Raw genomic sequence first — 23,950 nt, forward strand, 5'->3', positions numbered from 1 at the left:
GCTCCCTGCCCAGCAGGAAGCCTGCTTCTCCCTCTTCTACTCCCCCTGCTTGTGTTCCCTCTCTTGCTGCCTCTCTCTGTGTCAAATAAATAAATAAAATCTTTAAAAAAAATAAATAAATGCCAACCATTAAAGCAGAAACCATAGTTTTCTAGTAACAGCAATCTCTTTCCAAGTAGTACATACTTCTATAACCTGTCGCACTGTGAGAGACCTAAAACTGCAATAGGTAAACTATTAAAATAATAAAAGCAGTTTAATAAATAATAGTAATTGCGAAAGAGCAATCACACATATCATAAGAGTTTTCATAACTCAGAGTATGCTTGGGGAATTGTTGTTAACTGCATCAAAGTAGAGGAGGAGGAGAAGGAGATCTGGCTAGGGGTAACCTAGTTAAGGTGTCAGGTTTAGCACCAATTTCCAAATCTGCCCAGGAAGCTGCAGCACCCAGATTTTGAAGCTGAACTCTCTGCCTTTCTCCTTTTTCCCAGCCCACCACCTCCGTTCAGAATCTACAGAGCTGTGAATCTTAAAGAGCAGAATATACTAGCATTCATTACAACTTCAGAAGTAGCAGGGTTCCCAGTTAAATGAAAGATGTTCAGGGTTTGTTTTTCAAACAATAATGAAATATTCTCTTGTTTCAATGAATAGTTCAATGAAATACGCTATTTCAGCACAAGAAAACCCTGGAAAAAGCTTTGTTTTATGACCTAGAAGTGGAAATAGAGAGTCTAAGGGGAAACAGAGGTAGATTTCTGGAAAGGTAATGTTTTATGTGTTTATTTGTCTTCCAGAACTCCAAATAGTTGCATTGGCAGGCAGGCTGCTCTCTAACTGCCCCCTTCTGAAGACTCAGAGGTGTTTACAGAAACTGAAAGTTCCAGCAGTATATTTCCATGAGCTCATTACTGGTTCCGGTGATATCCTTTAGATGTTGCACGTGTGAATGAATATCCCTGCAGTATAAACCCCTGCTCTGAGCTTCTGTCTTAATTACAAAGCAGCAGAAGTCAGATATGTGATTACTGAAACATCAAGGCATCTTTCTAGAATCCCTGCTTTGGTCACTATTATTCAAAGCAACTCCAATGCCATTTCTTGCCTGCCTCTTTATGCTAATCAGCCTAGCTCACGCGGCTCCTCCTCCTTCGGCTTCCCTTAAGAACTGTTCACTTTCAGCTGTCACGGAGGGTAACTCAGACCAGGCTTAGAAATCACTTGATTTAACTCAGCAGCATTTCTTAAATTTTGTTTCTATTACTCTAGCAGTCCTCTCTAAATACCAGAGGCATTAGATTTCATGTCAGTAGATGAGTCAAAAATTGCCAAAACTGTAATTGGTTAGAAATAGTTATTTTGTAGGAGTTTACATTATAAGGGGGGAAAGCTTCAAAGTGCTTTGAAATGAAAGTAGAATTAAGTTGTATTTTTATCCAAACGAGTTGGCATCTTTACATGTAGGGGAAGTTATACTGGTAAATATTTATTTCAAGAATCATGACTCAGAAGCACTTGGAGTTTTATTAGAGAAGTAAATGTTTTACACTCAAGGACGAGATCTGCACGTACTCTGTGGCCTGGGTGTCTGGTGAAGACCGTTTTAGGGGACTGACCAAGGGAAGGAAATGCCCTAGTGAGACTGGAGCCACAGCCATATTGCCAGCACCATGTCTACCATACCAAGAAAAGGCAGCAGCCAGCTGTTTAACAGTCTGTACACCTGTAAACTGAAGCTTCCAGAAGACCAGCGGCAGCAAGGTGAGTCAGCCAGGCTAATGTGCTGTGTGATCGCGGTGATCTCCCGACCATTCACGTTCCAGGCAGAATGGTAGGCTGGGGAAGTACCTGGGGAATCTCTGGTTGTGAAATGCTTTACAATCTTTGATTTTTTAACTCTGGGAATAGACATACTAGTGATGCATAAGGGTGAGTTAACTTGGATTCATTATTGGCTTTTAAAGGACTATGGGAGACTATCAAGAATGCATATTCCTTGGACCTGTCATTCTGAAGCTTATGTGCTTAAACTTCTGGCCACTGTCGTTTTTCTAGAATATGCTAGACTTGTGTAATTCAAAAACGCCCATCCAGGCAAGGCGGACTCAGCTACAGGGGGAATTTGCTGAGAGTAGATTTAAGTTAGCCTGGAACTATCTTCCCTGTCCTTTCGCTAATGGCACACTTTTGGATTTGAAGTTTAAACCTAATTTTTGCCTGGGTCTCTGACTCATTCATTTGTGGGAAAAAGAAATAGATTCTTGACTCTTTTCCTGTTATGATGTAGGAACAGCTGGAGACAGCCAGGGGGAAGGGTCACATTTCACATGATGGTTCCTCATTCAGATGAAACTATCTACCTGGCAGCCATTTTCACCATCAGTCTTTTTAAAATTTCAAATCCACTACCCAGCTGCATCGATTGGTGGCAGATGGTGGACATGAATAGACAAGATGATTCCTCCAATCCATTCTGTCACAGACAGCAAAGGACACTTGAGAAAAAGGCAGGGTGCTGTCGTAGATGACATCGTCACTCCCCAGAGGCTAAGGATTGGCTCCCAGACATTTCTAGCATGCCCTCAATAACCACTGATGGAGCTGTCTATGCACAGATCCAGGCTCCCAGCTCTTTATTTACTTTTCCATAGATACAGTTTTAGATTTTAATGACACGGAAAGTGTTGGCTCATGGGCTGAAACCTCCCATTTCCAAGGTGGCATCTGTGTGCTGACATTTGCAAGACAGTGTCAGGCCACCTCCCTGCATTAGTTCCTGGACTTCATGCTGTACAAGGCTTGGCAGAGTGTGGGTAGAGAATACTTTATAATAAATGGAAACAGCAAAAACTTTTAAGACCATTCTGTATCGTCAGAGCTTCTATAAGTTATTTTAAACTAACTTCCTTAGCATGTCAAGTCCTGGAATGTGCCAGGGTTTAATCATAGCACTGTAAAATTCTTACCCTTCTTTTAGTAAACCCTAATTCATCTTAGGTTTTTGTTGGCTTTTCGTTTTGTTTGAAATGTTTAAAGTGAACTCCCCCCTCCGTTGCTAATATAATATTTATTATATAAAATTTGCCAGGGGGAGCATCAAGGAGATGGTAAAAATCATCACTCAACAATAGTTGCTATTAAGATTTTAATGTTATTCTTCTAAGCTTTTCTTCTGTGCACATGTACAGCTTATTCCTTTTGCTTGATTTTTAAATAGAGTTATTTTATATATAGTTGTTTTGTAAACTGCCTTCTAGTTTAATAACTGATTATTAAATTGATTTCCATATCACACATTCTTCTACAACCTTAGTTTTAACAGGTGTGTACTATTCCTTTAAATGGATGAAGCAAAATTCCTTAGGCAGGTCTCTATGATTAGACATTTTATTTCTATTTTTCCACTATTACAAACAACACTGTGATTCACATAAACTAATAGATAAATCATTGCAGAGATAAGATTATTTTCTTGGGATACATCCTTAGCAGTGGAATTGTGAAGTCAAAAGATATGTATGTTTTTAAGATTTTGTGGTTTTGTTTTGTTTTGTTTTGTTTTGCCAATTGGTCCTCCAATCAGAAGTTGAGGGGTATATTCTCAGTAATACTGGGTAATATTTTTAAAAGTTTTTCCCGATTTTCTAAGTGGAAATACTATCCCGCTGTTGTTTTCACTTAAGGCAGGCTGTCTGAATAGTCTCTCCTCTTATTGGCCATATCCAGAGGACACTGGAAAAATCATTATGATGACATACTTCCCAAAATACCAGCAAGACTAGAAGTCTGGTCTCTTTTTTCAGACTGAAGCTTTTGCCTAGAATGTTTTGAAAGCAACTATATTCTTCCACAACCAAGTCTCAAAATATCAGCCCACATGAACCACAATCCATAAAGTTGTAAAGCATGCTGATGCAATCCAGACCGGCCACTGACTGCTACAAGAACTGTCATCTAGAGATCCGAATTGACAAGTGACACTGGGCAGTGTTTGCTATGCTGCTAAATAGCATTCTAGTTATTGTTTGGGAGTTTTAAAGTATTCATTGAGTGTAGCGGCCTTGATTTTCCCTCCAAGCTATATTTGCACCTTGCTATTATGCAAAATTCAGCAAAGGTCCAAGAAAGCAAAGCCATTCGTTTCAGCGAGTGAGGTCCAGCTGTGGATTTACTCACTGAGGCATTCTGAGTTTGTGGCTTTGGCTTACCCCCAGCCGCACCAAGTTTCCAGCTTTTTAACTTAACCTAGGGACCATGATTAACTGGCATTTAACTCTTCCTAGGGCACAACCAGATTCAACACATACGTACTTTCTAGCCTTCCACACTCTATGTTGAAGCGCTTGATGTTATAAAGCTGTCCTTTTTGGGTGATCACTTAGGTAAAAGCCCCTTGTTCTTTAGCAACTGTCTGAACAATGACTATGCGAAGCACTGGGCCAGGCACGGGGCACATGAGTTGAATCAAGCCAACGAAGTCGTGGCTTCCAGTGCGCACAGCGCTCGCCTGCTACAGCGGGAGATGCTGCAGAGTACAGGACAGAATTCAGGAGGCTCCTCTCTCTACTTGCTGCTGCCTGAGAGCTTCTTCTGTGAGCGTTCAATTCCATTTATCTATAACTCTGATCAGAGACCACATTTGTCGACATTAACGTGTCTGCAAAACCTCACCAACGTTCAGTACACATTACATGGAGGCGCTGCGCAACCTTCGCCATGTTTATGTTTTATAATACCGTATACTTTAAAATTTACAAAGTAAATTTTTAAAATGCTTTCAAAATTGCAAAATTTTCAATACATTATCTTATTTAATTCTTAAAATAGTCAGGTAAGATAATACAGTAGTCAAGATTCTCCAGAGAAACAGAATCTATAGGCTCTGTGTGTGCATGTGTGTGTCGGTGTGTATAGATAGCTAGAGATAGAGACAGAGACAGAGATGGAGATAAAGATAGAAATTTATTTTAAATGAATAAAACCTGGGCGGCTCAGTTGGTTGAGCATCTGACTCTTGAATTCAGCTCAGGTCATGATCTCAAGGTCCTGGGATCAAGCCCCATGTGGGGCTCCATGCTTGGTGTGGCATTTGCTTCAGATCCTCTTCCTCTCCCCTTGCCCCTCCCCCCACTTGCATGCTCGCTGTCTCACAAATAAATAAATAAATAATCTTTAAAAATGAAAAAAAAATTATTTTAAGATATTGCCTCACACAATTAGGGAAGCTGGCAAGTCCAAAATCCTTTGTGTGGGCCATCAGGCTGGAGTCCCAGGCAAAGAGCGGACCAACATTGCGGTTGAAATCTGAAAGCAGTCTGCTAGCAGAATTCCATCTTGCTCAGGGCAGGTCAGTCTTTTGTTATATCCAGACCTTCAGCTGATTGGATGAGGCCCACCAAAATTCTAGAAGGCAATCTGCTTTACTCACAGTTAACCAGTATAAATGTAAATCTTCTCCAAAAGCACCCTCACAAAAACATCCAGAATAATGTGTGACCAAGTATCTGGCACTGTAGTGCAGCCAAGTTGACACATAAAATTAACCTTTATAGGTAGGCATCATTGTCCTTAATTTCAAAGATGCAGAAACTGGGAATCCTCAAAGTCAAGTGATTTTTCCAAGGTTAAGTTACTAAGGCCTACTTTCAATGCCCTTTCTGCTATATATAGCTGTCTCATAAAATCTATGATTCCTAGAGTTACAATGTTTAACTTTTTTTCATTGATCTATATCAAAGAAACTTCTCTGCAAATACTCAAGATGCATTACCATTCCTTCTGAGTTTGTTTGTTCTGACACCAACTGGGTATGCTACAGTTTAATTTAATTCTGACATTATCCAGAGTTAGCGAAGACTCCAAAAGTTAAGGGCTCAGTCTCATGAGACTGACCATTTCAGACACCAGCTACAAAATTTCAGGTGTCTCCAAGCCACCTGCATTTCTGCCCGGATGATTACAAATGCAAGGCTTCCCACAACTCATCCAGGTTTGAAAATTTGCTAGAATGACTCAAAGAATTCAAGAAAGCCCTGTACCATTTTATTATAAGGGATACATTTGAACAGCCAACCGAAGAGATACATAAGGCAAGGTGTGGGAGGGTTCTGAGCCCAGGAGTTCTGTCCCCATGGAGTCTGGGTCTATCACTCTCCCAGGATATCAGTAAGATCACCAACTAGGAAGCTCCGGTAAGCGTGGGTGTCCAGAGTTTTCATATAGGATTTCCTTACGTGGGTGTGATTGATTAAACCACTGACTATGATTGAACTCAATTTCCAGTCCCTCTTCCCTCTCTGCAGGTCGGGGGTAGGAAGTAGGGCTAGAAGTTCCAACTCTATACTTGCTTGGTCTTTTTGGTGTGGCCAGTCCTTTCCTGGAGTCACCTCATTAGCAAAACAGATACCTGACTCTCTGTTGGGAAATTCAAAGGGTTTTGGAGCTCTGTGCAAGGAATAGAGAACAAAACCCAGATCTATTCTTTATGACATCACACTTTGGCCATGATTTTCTGGATGAATTCTGTTCTTAATGTCAGGACAGTTTCCTGCAAGTCAGGAAACATTGATTAATGCCTTTAACAATGCAGTTTTTACCCCGTGCGGGATGCTGTATTAGACACCAGAAATGCAAAGATGTTTCTCTCCCAGGTTTATTTTCTATCACGTGTTTTTTTAGAGGAATTCAGTAATAAGAACTCAGCTAATGGTACTTTTTCAACTTTTTGGATGGAAGAAAAAGTGATTTGATTCCATAATGTTCTGACTTTGGCGCATTCATCCTCGTTCTTTGTATTTTAGCTACACTCCTCCTGAGGGTTTCAGAAGGCACTTAATTTAGCTTTGAACTTAGTAAATATAAATATAAAGGCTAAGTGGGGCCCATTTACTGTGCTATCAAATTTGCTCTGAATCTAAACCATAAAACACAAGTTATATTTAGACTGTTGCAAATACACTATTTCCCTTCAATATATTCTGTGAACATTTATGAATGTACTTAATTTAGAACACCTAAAAAATTTAAGCACTAAGGACTGAAGACACAACCATGAGAAAGGGAGCCCGGTAGTGGCAAACAACGACATAATACCTTTTCTATGAAAAGATAATGTGAAATATATATATTATGCTTCTCAAAATAGATTTGTATTAGCTTTCCTTTTTGTGATTCTAAAATTGTGATATGGCCTAGACAACGTGACATCTTTTGGGTGATAACATGGCTAAATAAACAAGGATCAAAGAAGATGGACACATATTTCCGTTTTTCTTCCAACAAAGGGAGCCTCAAGGCGGCCAGAATGAGCTTTGTTCTATCTGCAAAACCATTCTACTTGCATTTAAAAGGACAGATTGGTGGAAACAAATATAGACCACTTTAAAATAATTAGAAAGGAGAGAGTTCATATTGGATTTGATCATATTTAAGCTCTCACCAAGTACAGAACTCCTTTCCATTAAAACCTCCTTAATAGATGGCACATATATAAGGATTTGGAAAATATATGTAATGGCTTAAACTTCATTTTCCCACCTCACACTCATTAGGATGGCTACCATCAAAAGAAAAAAAACAAACCCAGAAAATAACAAGCGTTGGCAAGAATGTGGAGAAATTAGAACCCTTATGCACTGTTGGTGGGAATGCAAAATGGTGTATCTGCTGTGGAAAACAGTACTGCAGTTCCTCAAAAGCTAAAAATAGAATTATCACGTGATCCAGCAATTCTACTTCTGTGTATATACCTAAAAGAAATGACAGCAGGGACTCAAACAGATACTTGCCCACCAATGCTGATAGCAGTATTATTCACAAAAGCCAAAGGGTGGAAGCAACCCATCTGTCCATTGACAAATGAATAGATAAAATGTGGTATATACATACAATAAAATATTATTCAGCCTTAAAGGAAATTCCGACACATGCTACAACATGGATAAATCTTGAGGACATTATGCCAAATCAAACAAGGAAGTCGCAAAAAGATAAATACTGTATGATTCCACTAATATGCGATTGCTAGAGTAATCATTCACAGAGACAGAAAGCAGAATGGCAGTTGCCAGGGGCTGGGAGGGGGACTAGGGAGTTACTATTTAATGGTATAGAGTTTCAGTATTGTAAGATGAATCGGTTCTAGAGATTGATTGCACAAACATGTGAATGCAGTTAGCACTATTGAACTGTACACTTAAAAATGATTAAGATGCTAAATTTTATGGTATGTGTATTTTACCAAAAAATTTTTAAAGCCATGGCTGCCCAAAGCCATCCCTATTTACATTTCTGAATTTGGACTTAAAAAAACCAAACCAAACCAAAACAAACCTCATTTTTCCTATTCCAAAATTGAAGGAAATATCCTGCTCATCTCTGATTCCCAAAAGTTATTTATTTGAAAACATTAATAAAATTAATAAACTCCTAATTTCCACAAAAAAGAAACAAAACATTACTAATATCAGAAATGATAGAGTGTGTCATTACAGATCCTACAGCTATTATTAGAAGGATAATAAAGGAATATTATGATTAACACTGTGCCAGAAAGACGCCAAAAAAAAAAAAAAATTCAACAGCCACTCACGTAAAAGCTCTAAAAGGATTTAGAATAGAAGGGAACTTCCTCAACCTGATAAAGAACGTTTTTAAAAAACTGACAGCTAACATAGTACTTTCACTATCAACGAAAGACTTAACACATTCCTACTAAGATTGGGAAGAAAACAAGGATGTCCATTATAATCACTTCTGTTCAACATTATGGAATACGACTGAAGGTCCTAGCCAGTGTGTTAGGTTAAGAAAAAGAAATAAAGTCTTACATATCGGAAAGAAAGAGGTAAAACTATATTCACAGATGAATGATAGTCAGTATAGAAAAACCTTTGGGAATCTACTAAGAGAAAAAATACTAGAACTAATAAATGAGTTTACCAAGGTCACAGGATAACAGCATACAAACTCAATATAAAAAAAATTGTATTTCTATGTATTAGCAAAGAATAATTGGAAATTGAAAATTTTTAAGTATTCTTTTAGTAGTACCTTTTTTTATTAAAAAATACTTAAGGATTAATTTTAAAAAATATGTGCAAGACCTGTATACTTAAATAAACATTACAGAGAAAAGTTAAAGAAGATTGAACTAAATACACAAATTGGAAGGTTTGATATTAAGATATCAGTCCTCCTCAAATTGATCTAGAGAGTCAAGGCCATCTCAATCAAAATTCCAGCAGGCTCTTTTCTTTTTCACTGACAAGCTAATTTAAAATTTATAAGGAAATGCAAAGAACCTAAAAGAGCTAAATGAATCTTGAAAAAGAAGAACAAAGTTGACAACTTATGCTTTGGGATTTCAAGCTATAATAATCAAAATGGTGTAATATTTGTGTAAAGATAGAAAATTGATTACTGAAACAGAAGAGGGAGCCCAAAAATTGACTCATTCATTTTTGGCCAATTGATTTTTGACAAAGCTAACAAGATAATTCAAAGAAGGAAAAGATAGTATTTTTTGTGACAGCTTTGGAACAAATGGCTAAACATGTTACTAAGAATGGACCTCATTACTCTCCTCACACAAAAATTAATTTGAGATGAAATATGAAAATACCAAAGCTTAGTCCATAAAGCTTCTAGAGGAAAACATGGGAAAATATTTTCACAAAATTGGAATAGGTAATTTTTAGATACAAAAAAAATAGATAAACTAGACTATCGACATTAAAAATATTTGTATTTAAAAGGTAGCATTAACACAAGAAAAGAGAAGACTGAGGGTGGCTCATTCGGTTAAGTATCTGACTCCGGCTCAGGTCATGACCCCAGGGTCCTGGGATTGACCCCCTGTTGGGCTCCCTGATCAGTGAGGAGCCTGCTTCTCCTTCTCCTTCCTGTACATGCTCTCCCTTGCTTTCTCTGTCTCTCTCTCAAATAAATAAATATTTTTTTAAAAAAAGAAAAACGAAGACTAGGAGAAAATACTTGTGATATATAGATCTGAAAAAAAGCTTGCAATCAGAATATGTAAAGAAGTCAATAAAAAACAATTTGATTTAAAAATAGGCAAATGGGGCACCTGGATGGCTCAGTCATTAAGTGTCTGCCTTCGGCTCAGGGTGTGATCCCGGCGTTCTGGGATCAAGCCCCACATCAGGCTCCTCCGCTGGGAGCCTGCTTCTTCCTCTCCCACTCCCCCTGCCTGTGTTCCCTCTCTCGCTGGCTGTCTCTCTCTCTCTGTCAAATAAATAAATAAAATCTTAAAAAAATAAAATAAAAATAAAAATAGGTAAATGATCTGGCAGACACTTTAGAAAACGGATATACAAATGTCCAATAAACACATCAAAAAAATGCTCAACATAATTAGTCATCAGGGAAATGCAAATTAAAAACACTGTGAGATATCACTTCATATCCACTAGAAGGGCTAAAATTAAAAACACCAATGATCCTGTGTTTCAGAGAATGTGGCGCAACCGTAACTCCCGTTTACTGTTGTGAAGTGGTATGACCGCTTCTTTTATAGTTAAATCTATGCCTTTTATAGTGGCGGCTTCTTTTATAGTTAAATCTATGCCTACTCTATGATACTCAATTACATTCTTAGATATTTTCCCAAGAGAAATGGACATGTTATGTCCACAAAAAGCTTGCAGAAGAATGTCCCCAGCAGATGCATTCCAACATGTGAACAATCCACATGTGCATGAGCTGGAAGATGGATAAGCGAACTGTGGTGTGTCCGTAGAGTAGAACACTACCTAGTAGGAGAAAGGGTTGAATTGCCGATACACATAACCACATAGGTGAATCTGAAATTGTACATTTTGGGGGTGAAGACAAGAGGCTGAGGCTCTGGGGTGAAGGACTATGAGCTTGGCACACAGGTAGCCCATGAAGCAGGCTGCTGTTGCCCACGGACTCGTAAGCTCTGGCAAGAGCGTACGTTCTAGCCCTTACGCTGTGTTACAGAGGGCCATCTACTGAGCTTGCCGTAGACACCTCTAATGGTAAGTTCTCCTAGGAGACCTATAAGATCCCTTTCAAAACCAAGATTCTGTGACTTGTCCCTAATTTGTTCATTCATCTGGATGTTGCCTCCTCAACTGTGTCGAACAAGTTCTTTGGGAGCAGTTCCCTGAGTTTATACCGGGAACCAAGCACAGTGCTAGCTTGTCGCTTACAAACAAATCGCATTTTGTCATGTGTCAGGTGCTGTTTTAAGCACTTTGCATGATGTTAGCTCATTTCTTTAGGAAAGTCCCGTGTGGTAGGTAACAGCAAGACCTCACAGCTGGGGTCTTGAGCCAAGATCCTGGCCCAAGAAACTCCAGAACCTGTGCTTTAAGGCATGTTCGCTTCCTCGTATGGGGGCGCAAGATCGATGTTCAACTAAGTACCTGCAGACGATCTGAGTGACGGCTGGCCCACGAACTCAGTTTGTGGTTCAGTTTAACACGTGTGGTTATTGAAGTCGCCGGTCAGTTCCTATATAAACTGCTCACCACATCCACCTGTTTCCCAAAAGGGTGTATTTGACTCTCAAGCAGACAGGTAAGAAAATGCAGCAGTATCCGTGCAAACACGTCAGCCCAGAGCAAGGGGTCTGCTTACTGGGCTAGCAGCTTCCACTTACATCTACGTAGCTGCATGGTCTCCATCTCTCACACGGCACCAACTGTGAAAGATAGCATGTACCACTCCTGGAACTGGGCCGATACGACCTTGGAGAGATGATTTGGGTTTTAGCAAAATACACAAGAAGTATCCAAAACTCCAAATTAAAAAGGGGCTGAATAATAGTCATTATTATCATTTGCTTTTTTATTTAAGCTGAAGATTCTATTCAAAGTGCTGGCTCAACTATTACATTAAATCATTAACTTGACTTGAAATTGTAACATTTAGGCAAAGTAAGTTTCACACCTGAGTTGCTTTTTAATGACTCCTGTTGGTAAACCTAGCATAATATCCAAAAGTCAGGATTCAAAATGCAGTAAATAACCCGTATTCAGTAAGAAGCTGTGTTCCTTCCACCCAATGAGCAGATGACCCACCCTGCGTGGATGGCCAATAAGGAAGCACGAGGTCACAGGAGTAAGAGCCCGACTGCTGGCAAGAGGTGATAGTCTGAAGGTGGCTTGTGATACTAACTAAAACCACATCAAAAGAGCATGAAACATGTGTCTGTGTGGTGAGCCAGGAGATGGGGTTAAACTGTAACTGAGGAAATGAAAACTGACCTGTATATTCGAACAGGAGAGAGAAGAAAGAGATTTTTGTGAGTGGCCTGTATCACACAGGATGAGCTTCAGGTCCGAAAAGAACCCAAGGCTAACGGTACACAAATTGCCTTCCCTCAGCAGAGGCAGAGAAACTACCAGACTTCCAGACACTACAGCTCAGGAACTTGGTTGTCCCTCTCGGGTAGGGATCTATAATGACTGGTTTAAATCATGGGCACCAACCTTTCTTGTTCTGATTAAAGGAGGTAATTCATGAAGAAGGTATGTGACCACCTGGGGAGGAAAGAGTTAAGCAGGGAGAACGCCTTCTTGTTGGAAATGGACATTTTTGGTCTAGGGCTTTCTGTGTTAAACTTTAGTTGTCTGGCAGAGAAACAGAGTCACAGATAAAGATTCGTGAGCATGTGTGTTTTTATAAGCTGAGCGTGGGTAAGACTTACAGCAGCCCCTGACCAATTATGAGGAGCTGCCCGGCTTTGTCAGAAGGAACTTCACCCTCAAGTAGGGACGAACGTTTTGGTATTATTTGCCGTTTTTCTTTCTGAAAATTGAAAAAGTTAAAGTGAATTAGTAGAAGCGATTTTTTCTGTTTTGTTTTTTAAAGATTTATTTATTCGACAGAGATAGAGACAGCTAGTGAGAGAAGGAACACAGGCAGGGGGAGTGGGAGAGGAAGAAGCAGGCTCATAGCGGAGGAGCCTGATGTGGGGCTCGATCCCAGAACGCCGGGATCACGCCCTGAGCTGAAGGCAGACGCTTAACCGCTGTGCCACCCAGGCGCCCCAAAGTGATTGTTTTGATAGTAGGACGAAGCAAAGTAGATTTTGAGGGACTTGTAGAAAACAACTCTAGCTACAAATAGAAAAATGTAAAGACTTAGAAAACACATCTTCAAAAAATACCATAATGGAGGTATCAAATATCTTTCTATCTTTGTAGACATTTCTCACATTTTAAGGCTTAAATTCAAGATATTGTTATTTCCTATTACCTTGCTTATAGCAGACAATTGATGTTTATTAAGTGAATCAATACTTTTCCCCCCAAAATTCATCCAAGGGATTAATATTCCTCAATCACTGAGCTTCAAACTCCGTTTAGTCCAACTGATCTTCACTAGGAAACTGAAACCAGAGGAGAGAAGAGACTTACTGGCCGTTAATAGTTAGGGCGAAGGACTCGTACTGTATTCCTTCTACATCTCCCTGAGAATTTCATGGTATCGGGCCAGCACAAAAAAAGTATCTAAAATGGATAGAAAATTAAGATGAGATAAACTCGCATTTTAGCTCACTTAAAAATGCCCATAGAAAGAGTATTTACTTGCATAATAATCCTAATATTAAGCATGTAGAGAAAATGATGAGCATATGAGGAGGGGGAGAAACAGGAAATGCGGAGGGAGGGAAGCATGTGGGGAGGCCAGGAACCGGGCGCTAGAGAGAAATATGCAGCCAAATGAGAACGAGAAAAGGAGGAGAAGGCAAATGAAGAAAAAAAAATCTGATTAAAGAAAAAAAAAGGTCCAAAATGTGCTACATACATACACGGGGGTATTATTCAGCCTTATAAAGGAATGAAATTCTTCATACCTGCTGCAGCAGAGATAAACCTTGAAGATACTACGCTCAGTGAGATAAGTCAGACACAGAACGACAAATAGTGCGTGAGTCCTCTGACACGAGGTGTCCTAGAGCAGCTGACTCACAGAGTGAGAGGGTTGAGTGTGGTTACGGGGGTTGTGGGGAGAGTGGAATGAGGCATTAGTGCTTCATGGGCAGAATTTCAGTTTGGGATGATGAGAAAGTTCTGGAGACGGATGGTGGGGATAGTTATACCTCAATGTGAATATACCTAACGTCACTGAACTGTACATTTTAAATGGTTAAGACGGTAAATTTTACGTTATGTGTATTTTCCCACAGTAAAAAAAAAAAAAAACTTGAAGGGAAAAAAATGAATAAATTTAAAGGATTGTTCTCTGTCTTCTTGAGAATGTTTCAAGTCACATAAATGTGAACAGTGTTTTTCTCTTGTAGCATGGTGAACAAAATATGTCTGGTAAGTCTTACAAATTGCTACCTGGCCTTTACTTCTGCCAGATTAACTCTAAATCAGTGCAATAAGGTATCCGCAGCAGGCATCACTCTATTCCTGTCCAGTTCTGTGCCTGAGGGCCAGCAGGGCATTTCAGTGACGATGAATGCCCGCCTGCCGGCTTCTGCGAGTTCCCAAGAAGAGAATGAGGTCCGGGCCTTCTGGGCTTATGAGCGCCTTGGGTGGGCAGCTCTGCTCCTTTCTTCTGGCCTAGGCCTCCAAGGTCTTGTTCTCAGGGGAATAACATCCATTTATTCCTGTGGAAACAAGAAAACAAGGAGCCTTTTCTCCTACTTGCTCAAAGGCTCAAAGAGGAATAAGTTTAAGGAAAAGAGATTTGGAATTAGAAGAAGTTGCAATCGAACTTCTCCATCCGGCCTGCGTCCTTGGAATCCATGGAGGAATTTAAAAATAGTGTGCTTCTTTACTGAAGAGGAAGAGCTTAAATTTATCTGAATTCAACGTATGAAGCTGTGCTTCAGCCATATTGACTTATTAATAGTCTGTGTGACGAGTGACTTAATTCTTACTAATGTGATACTTGGTGTCAAAATCACCTCTTTAATTTTAGCAGTCCAGAAACACTAGAGAATCACTTAAAATAAAAAGATACCATTTTAAACCTGTGCATGTGCCTGTTCAATATTAATCTTCACCATGTCCTAAAACCTAGATGATATTTCTATTCCCCCTCCCTCAGCAAAATGGAGAGACCCATTTCTAACATATGGAAGCAGTTTCACACTGCAAGTTATTCTGAGGGGAAAATATGTGATTTATAAATGCTGTCAAATGAAATATGTATCTCCAAATGGTACCAAGTTGACCAAGCACATCCTAGGACACATTCCACATCTTTATTACCCCAGGGGCGTAAATGAAGGAACACCATCGAGAGAGAAACAAACGGCCCCTTTTGGCATTCTCAATCCAGAAGTCCCGCGTGTGCTGCTGGTAAACATATTCGAGTCATCGAAGATTGCAAGTAACCTTATCACAAACTTGTTTCATTTATAAGAAAACAGCACCTTCAAATTACGGTGAAGGGGGTATGCTCTGTCAGAAGTATTACATTTGTCTGAGTTATTTTTGTCCGTGGTCGAATATATATATTGACATGGAGATTTTAGATGGCAAGGCTCACCAGGCCACTGGTCTGCCGACATTCTCGAAAAACCTCTATTGTCAGAATGCGAACAGAAAATGGTGAGACGAAGTCGAGCATCCTACAGTGTTTCCAGAGGGCGAAACGGAAGTGCAGGGAGCCGGACACCGTCTGAGACCGCGGAAGGAGGGGAGTTATCACAGCCCAGGCGTATCACAGTCTCAGAAGAGAGGAAGCTGTCCGGTAGTCATTTTACTCACAATGGAACCGGGGTGGGGGCGTGGGAGCATTCGCTACAGGAAAAAGCTCGGACTTGGAGTCTGCTCTCCTGTGCTTTATCCCTAAGTATTAGCTGTTTGACCTTGGGTACATCCTGTAATTTTAGAGCCGTTCTTTCCTTGTGGGGAGCACAGGGGTTTAATAACGCGCCTTCTGAGAACCCCGTAACGCAGCTGGAATAGCAGCTTACCGAGCATTTTGTACGCGCCAGCCCCTGCGCTTAGCGTTTTGCCTGCATTACCTTGCTTCGTCCTTACAACTGTGTGAAGACTGCTTTATGCTCTCCATCTCACAGATGAGGAAACCTGCCCTAGCTCATCGTTAGTACATTCAGGAGATGGAATTTGAATCCAGGTTTGTTTTCTGCCAAAGCTTAGATTTTTAAAACCATGCATTCTGGCCCCTAGTAAGCATTCATTTAGTCACCAAAATTTGATATATTTAAATCTGTTTTATAATAGGTGAAGTAGGATGCAAGTGTCAGTTTTTCTATTACACCAGTGCACAAAAGAAGCATCTTGGGAGGTCACCAAGGTCTAACTTTTTATGCTACTTCTTAAGGTCATATTGAGTTAAACACTTCAAAAGGCAAAAGATGAAGACTAATCATGACATGCATAAGCATATCATATGCTAGTTAAGAATGAAAAAAGAAATAATTCAAAGAGTTATGTTTTGACACTGGAATAATAGTAAAATTTAAAGGAGAATGCTATGATATCTTTTTAAAAATCACTGATCACCCCCAAATATAAAGCACACTGCCCATGATGACCAAATATTTGGGGGGACAATTACAGAACACTCTCAAAAATATAAAGCCAGTTTTTTCCCCTCACCATTGTGTTTTGATTGACAGAGTGATTTTGCCAGATGTCTACGCCAAATGATTTAATTGAAATGATCTGTTTTTTAACCTGTGTACTTCTCTATACAGACATTAGTAAAGTAAGTTACTTTATAAAAAAAGAATTTTTCTTCCATTGAATTACTGCTGCTCTAAATCTCCAGATTCTAAAATGTAAATGAAATTAATTCACTGGCTATCTCCCACTACCATATAGAACTGGATAATAAATTAAGCAGCACAGTTTAGAGCTGAGGTTGGATGGGTGCATTCAGCACAGAATTCTCAGGGCTTGGTCCTACCTCCAGAAGGGTAGCAAGGTCTATATTGACACAGCCTCTGAGTCTTCTTCCTTCTTGCTCACACCAGAGACTTTTATTATCTCTATGCCTTGATTTTCCAAAATTGGTCTGTGTCTAGATCTAGACCAATGTACAAACCAGTGGCGGAAAGAGTCCAGACTCTTTAGAACTTATGATGAACCGATCCCTTGAAGGTTATCAGCATGAGAAGCGGATGAGTTCAGAAAATTGGGTGGATTGGATAAACTCTGGTTGATGATGGTTGTGTTCAGTGGATTGAGAGAGGCTTTTCTCATCTCCAGTTTCCTGCTCTGATATGATTCTCGTTTTGAAAATGAGCGATTTCTTTATCAGCATGGTATTGACAAGAAGAATAGCTTTCCTGTGCCATTGTAATGTCGATTCTTTTTGTCTCTAGTGTGTGCTTCTCATAATGAATCAAAACTGGAAATGCTCGGGGCGCCTGGGTGGCTCAGTCGTTGGGTGGCTGCCTTCGGCTCAGGGCGTGATCCCAGCATTCTGGGATCGAGCCCCACATCAGGCTCCTCCGCTAGGAGCCTGCCTCTTCCTCTCCCACTCCCCCTGCTTGTGTCCCCTCTCTCGCTGGCTGTCTCTCTCTGTCAAATAAATAAATAAAATCTTAAAAAAAAAAGAGAGAGATTATTAAAAAAAAACTGGAAATGCTAGATTTCTTAGACTGGGCAGTTAGTAACTTCGTTTTCAACAAGAACTTAAAGAGCTCAGAAAATTCAGAAGTTGGTTGAAAGGGTGAGTGTCTCCCCCTTCTACTTCGTGCACTGTATTTATTACGACTGGTTTATATTTATAGTACACAAAATTGGTTATGACTTCAGCAGCAATGACCAGGGCTGGAATCATTCCAGCAGGGTCCATTCATCTTGTGTCTCAAGTTGAGCTAGTGCTTTGTGAATCAGCCTGGAAACTTCCTGAGTAAACTGCCTCTGTTTTCCTCTGGGGTCCTGGTTATTTTATCTTCAGGGCAGTACAAAGCATCTCATAACATAGAACCACGAGTGTCCCATCACAGTTCATAATGTCACTCTGTGGCCCTACCGCCCACTCTGTAAAGGACTTAAACTTTTTTATACGTTGGTGGGCGAGTAATATGTTGTTTATTTCATTCTTTTAACATTTTTATAGAGCTCCTCCACGTGTGGCTGGAAATAAGTACAGAACGTCTCATGCTTGTGCTCCCCTTGTAAATTGGCACAGATTCCTTTATCTTCTGGGGTTGCACCTCGCCCTTATTAAAACTGTCTTGGAATATTTTAATATAATGTTAGCTTGTGTTTTTTCTTTTTTAAAAAATCAAGATTATGATTCAGACCCTTTGTGTCTCCTCTTTCTGGGGGTCCCATACAGAGATTAAGGTCACTTGCTATGATTTGTCTATTTTTTTCTACAGAAGATCTCATTTTTAGAGTTGAAATGTCATGTGTTTCAGATTTTTGTTGAAGACCATCAGTACCATGGTGAGGTTTTTTGATGTAGTTTATGCTTTCAGCCTAATTTTTTGCCTTGCAGAAATGAACATTTTCATTAACATTTAATAATCTCAAGCAGAGACATTTTCTAAAAACATTTTTCAAGTAAAAAAGTCAGATTTCAGACATATCAAAGCAGCAAACTTTTGCATCAGAGAGGAAATCATTAATTGCTTCAAGCAAAATATCTGAATGACTGACATCTTTTCTTTTTTAAAGATTTTATTTATTTATTTGACAGAGAGACAGAGAGAGAGCACAAGCAGGGGAAGCAGCAGAGGGAAAGAGAGAAGCAGCCTCTCTGCTCAGCAGGGAGGCTGGTGCGTGGCTGGGTCCCAGGACCCTAAGCTGAAGGCAGACGCTTAACCGACTGAGCCACCCAGGCGCCCCTGAATGACTGATTTCAATATCAATGTCAATGTTTTAATATCCTTACTCCAGAAATTTCTTTTTAAGTCTTCAGAGTAGCCCTTGACTTCACCCTACATTGAGTCATAGCAATCATAGTACGTGGTTCGAGTAGTAATCATTTTCTCATTGTCAGGTTACTCAGAACATCTGGAGGTTTAGTCAGTGGCTCCACGAGTCTCCACTGCCATCTTCCTAAATTTGGTCTCGGGTGATAGAAATCGGGAGAAGTCTATAGGACTACTTCTTAAATACATATACATACATCACCTGGGGGAGGTGTCAAATACAAATGCTCATTCTGTAGGTCTGGGGTGGGGCCCGAGAGTCTGCATTTCTAACAAGCGCCCTGTAATGCTACTGGTCAATCTGGACCACACGTTGAGGACCAGCAATCTCTAAAACTATGCATGGGCCACAGCCTGAATTCAGGAACTTCCTGAAATTAAGAAGAAGAACTATAGGAGCTCAATGAGGAGAAATGAGAAGAAAACTAGGGGTAAGAATAGAGTAATGAGTGAAAGGAAAAAGAGAGACCTTTGAGGAACAATGAGACATTTCCCCCAGACTAACAAGAGTCTCAGGGTGCCTGCATGTAACATTGGACGGGAGAGGAGGAGGGCAGGATATCTGACTCCTAGTGAATGTCTTCTGCGCAACCTGTAGTCTGATAAATTGCAAATGCTTCTGTGTGGATGGATAGACAGATCGATGGATAGGTAGATATGGAATATAGTGTAACTATGTGGATATATAGAGAGATGTGTGCTTATATGGAGAACGGATGAATGGATACATACATAGACAGATGATAGGTAGCTAGCTAGGAGATGTGTGCTTAGATGGAGAACGGATGAATGGATACATAGATAGACAGATGATAGGTAGCTAGCTAGGAGATGTGTGCTTATATGGAGAACGGAAAAATGGATATATACATAGATGATAGCTAGCTAGCTAGGAGATGTGTGCTTATATGGAGAACAGATGAATGGATATATAGATAGATGATAGCTAGCTAGCTAGCTAGGAGATGTGTGCTTATATGGAGGACGGATGAATGGATACGTAGATAGACAGATGATAGCTAGCTAGCTAGGAGATGTGTGCTTATATGGAGAACGGATGAATGGATACATACATAGACAGATGATAGCTAGCTAGCTAGGAGATGTGTGCTTATATGGACAACGGATGAATGGATACATAGACAGATGATAGCTAGCTAGCTAGGAGATGTGTGCTTATATGGACAACGGATGAATGGATACATAGATAGACAGATGATAGCTAGCTAGCTAGGAGATGTGTGCTTCTATGGAGGACGGATGAATGGATACATAGATAGACAGTTGATAGCTAGCTAGCTAGCTAGGAGATGTGTGCTTATATGGAGAACGGATGAATGGATACATAGATAGACAGATGATAGCTAGCTAGCTAGGAGATATGTGCTTCTATGGAGGACGGATGAATGGATACATAGATAGACAGTTGATAGCTAGCTAGCTAGGAGATGTGTGCTTATATGGAGAACGGATGAATGGATACATAGACAGATGATAGCTAGCTAGCTAGGAGATGTGTGCTTATATGGAGGACGGATGAATGGATACATAGATAGATGATAGCTAGCTAGCTAGGAGATGTGTGCTTATATGGAGGACGGATGAATGGATACATAGACAGATGATAGCTAGCTAGCTAGGAGATGTGTGCTTAGATGGAGAACGGATGAATGGATACATACATAGACAGATGATAGCTAGCTAGCTAGGAGATGTGTGCTTAGATGGAGAACGGATGAATGGATACATAGACAGATGATAGCTAGCTAGCTAGGAGATGTGTGCTTAGATGGAGAACGGATGAATGGATACATACATAGACAGATGATAGCTAGCTAGCTAGGAGATGTGTGCTTAGATGGAGAACGGATGAATGGATACATACATAGACAGATGATAGCTAGCTAGCTAGGAGATGTGTGCTTATATGGAGAACGGATGAATGGATACATACATAGACAGATGATAGCTAGCTAGCTAGGAGATGTGTGCTTAGATGGAGAACGGATGAATGGATACATACATAGACAGATGATAGCTAGCTAGCTAGGAGATGTGTGCTTATATGGAGAACGGATGAATGGATACATAGATAGACAGATGATAGCTAGCTAGCTAGGAGATGTGTGCTTAGATGGAGAACGGATGAATGGATACATACATAGACAGATGATAGCTAGCTAGCTAGGAGATGTGTGCTTATATGGAGAACGGATGAATGGATACGTAGATAGACAGATGATAGCTAGCTAGCTAGGAGATGTGTGCTTAGATGGAGAACGGATGAATGAATACGTAGATAGACAGATGATAGCTAGCTAGCTAGATGAGGTTCTGCTCTGTTCAGAACAGGTTTGAAGAGGAAGCTGTACCAGGAGCTCCCATATGCGTATATGGCCTCAAACCTCATGACAGACTTTTAAAAATATATACAGAGAGAGGTGATAAAGCTGAGGCTTAGAGTGATTTTTAAAAAAACTCAAAAAACAGCTCTAGGACTATTTGACTTCAGAGCTCCAAAATCCATGCTTTGACCAGTCCCAGAGCCGGACACAAGTCAAAGAGGCAGGGGCATAAAGAACAGTATTGGAGACTGGGATAAGAGTGCACAAGGAGAAGAAATTAGAGAAGAGGATGTGGCAGACATGTGGATAGGTCCAGGAAGAAGGGGAGAGGAAAATGCAGGGCTTGCCAGGGCCTGGGTCCAAGTGGATAATTCCAGTCCTGGTAGCAATTAAGAAGTGACCCATTTGGCAGAGCCTGCCCCTCTGCAGGGGGGTTGTAACCACTGTCTTTCCTGCCAACACTGTTTCCATAACCTTTCTGGCCCTGGCTCGAGTAGCCTGGTTCTATCCAGCGTGGACAACTCGGTTTTCCCCTTTCCTACACTCCCAATGCAGCAAAGAGGCGGTCTGCAGGACTCTACGTGGGAGAAACCATGCAGCAGAAATGGGGCCCCTGGTGATGCCCCCCCCACTGGGACTCTGAGTCAATGGTACTCCGTGTTCAGGGTCTTCCTCCTCTTCTGGATCTGCTTTTGGCTCCATAGATCCATTTGACAGTCCTTCTCTGAGATGATTTATTAAGAAAATCCTCCAGTTACTTTCCTAGATGAAGCAGGTTGTCAGAGACTGTCAATTAAACATATGGAAATAAACAGCAGGGACAAGGCCTTACAGTGCACGTAAAATTGGGGGAGGGGAAATTATGGTACATACTAGAAGAGGAGCAAAAGAAGTTTATATTCGCTCACCTTCAGCCTCATCTTGCACCACTTGTCCTGTCTCTCTTGCCTTGCAAGGTGTCTTGTACACAGTCAACCCTCAATACACATTTTTTGAATAAATGGATTGATTATGAATCCATCGGAAAGAAAAAAGGACAAATTTAAAAATATAAAATCATAAGAACCTTGGTTTTATTTTGAAACTTTCCTACTGGATCAAGTAAGAACATTGTTATGGATCTGATGGCTTGATAAATGCTTACTTTTGGCGTTGTCTTTGGAGCCAAAAGAGTTGCTTGGGAGACTCCAGATGGAGGAGGAGGTATGGAGAGTCTCTGCTTTCCAAGCACCATGCTGGGCAGTGTCAGGGAGAGAAGGTGGCTGTGCTGAGGCTACTATGCCTTCTATCAGACGATGTATGCCTACATAGTAGCACAGTGGCTGGCACAAAAAACATGCTCCATAAATATTCATTGAATTAATGAATAAAAGTGATGTACTTACTTATCATATGTCCTCCAAGCTGCAAGTAGCTCTTTGTGATTTCCTTCTTAATGCTGCATGGAAGATTGCTTTTGCCTGTGTTCAGCTGAATGTTTTGATCAAGGGACAGTCAACATGTCCTTTGTCTAGGATGAGACCTCCTCAAGTTATTTTAGGCATAACTATCCTAAGTCCAGTTTGGAAGAGGCCAATTTATAACTCTAATTCATAAGTATTCCCCTGAACGTTCACAAAGACTATTTTTTTTCAAAGTCACTAGAGTTCTCATTTCTTAAATCTAATGTAATTGCTGGAAGAGGAGCTTGTTCAAGAAGAAACAAAGAATTGAGCTATAGTTAATATGGATGGGAACGCCAATATGTTCTTGAGCATTTTCTGCTGGGGCTCGCTCAGCTCCAAGGGCAGACAGTGTGGTAAGCACTTGCATGAAAAAGTGAACAGTTTACCTCACTGGACTGAAAGAAAGTACCCAAGGTCACAGAGCCCAGGAGTTTGGCAAGGATGGTCTGGCACAGTTTTGACACTCTCATGGGATTAGTTTTGGGGAACTGGCGAACCCCTTTCTGGCATATAAAAAAAATGTAATTGGTAGTTCGTAGAAACTCCTCGGTAAGAGTTTTATTTATTTCAGCCCAGGGATGGCAAAATACCTCAGCTTGTACGCCAGGACAATATTGGTAATGGCTGCTGGAAACCTATTATGAGAAAAATTCTGAGGTCATATTTGGGCTCATTAAGAACGTGTTGTCGTTTATACTTCAATTTAAAGAGAAAGAAGGAAGGAAGGAGGGAGGGAGGGAGGGAGGGAAGGAAGGAAGGAAGGAAGGAAGGAAGGAAGGAAGGAAGGAAGGAAGGAAGGAAGAGGGAGAGAAGAAAGAAAGAAAGAAAGAAAGAAAGAAAGAAAGAAAGAAAGAAAGAAAGAAAGAAAGAAAGAAGAAAGAAAAAAGAAAGGAAGGAAGGAAGAAAAGAAAGAAAGAAAGAAAGAAAGAAAGAAAGAAAGAAAGAAAGAAAGAAAGAAAGAAAGAAAGAAAAAAGAAAGGAAGAAAGAAAAAGGAAGGAAGGAAGGAAGGAAGGAAGGAAGAAAGAAAGAAAGAAAGAAAGAAAGAAAGAAAGAAAGAAAGAAGAAATTGTCATAAGTTGGCAATGTCAGCTAAGAGTTTTGGAATGGTGGTTGGTGGCATGCCACATATTTAATATCCTTTCCTTAAAGATTTTTTTCTCCTTTCTTCTTTGGTCTTGTAAAAATCTAAGTAATTATATCCAAAAATTCATTTAATCGTCCCATAAACTCTGTGAGGTAAGTACTGCTATAATCTTCATTTTCTTTTCAGATGAAGAAACTAAAGGTA

The 23,950-nt window shown here is 40.2% G+C and overlaps 1 protein-coding gene across 1 annotated transcript in view; it reads left to right on the forward strand.

The window, feature by feature from the left end:
- Positions 1 to 1,019: 1,019 nt before the first annotated feature.
- Positions 1,020 to 23,950, forward strand: part of RANBP3L (RAN binding protein 3 like) — a 48,208-nt gene continuing 25,277 nt past the window's right edge. Inside the window, exon 1 of the mRNA XM_045787268.2 lies at positions 1,020 to 1,764. Coding sequence (XP_045643224.1) covers positions 1,674 to 1,764 — 91 coding nt within the window. The 5' untranslated portion in view covers positions 1,020 to 1,673. The remainder of the gene's footprint in view (positions 1,765 to 23,950) is intronic.

Source organism: Ursus americanus, chromosome 15 (assembly GCF_024610735.1).
Source record: "Ursus americanus isolate L20-20 chromosome 15, mUrsAme1.1.p, whole genome shotgun sequence".
NCBI lineage: Eukaryota > Metazoa > Chordata > Mammalia > Carnivora > Ursidae > Ursus > Ursus americanus.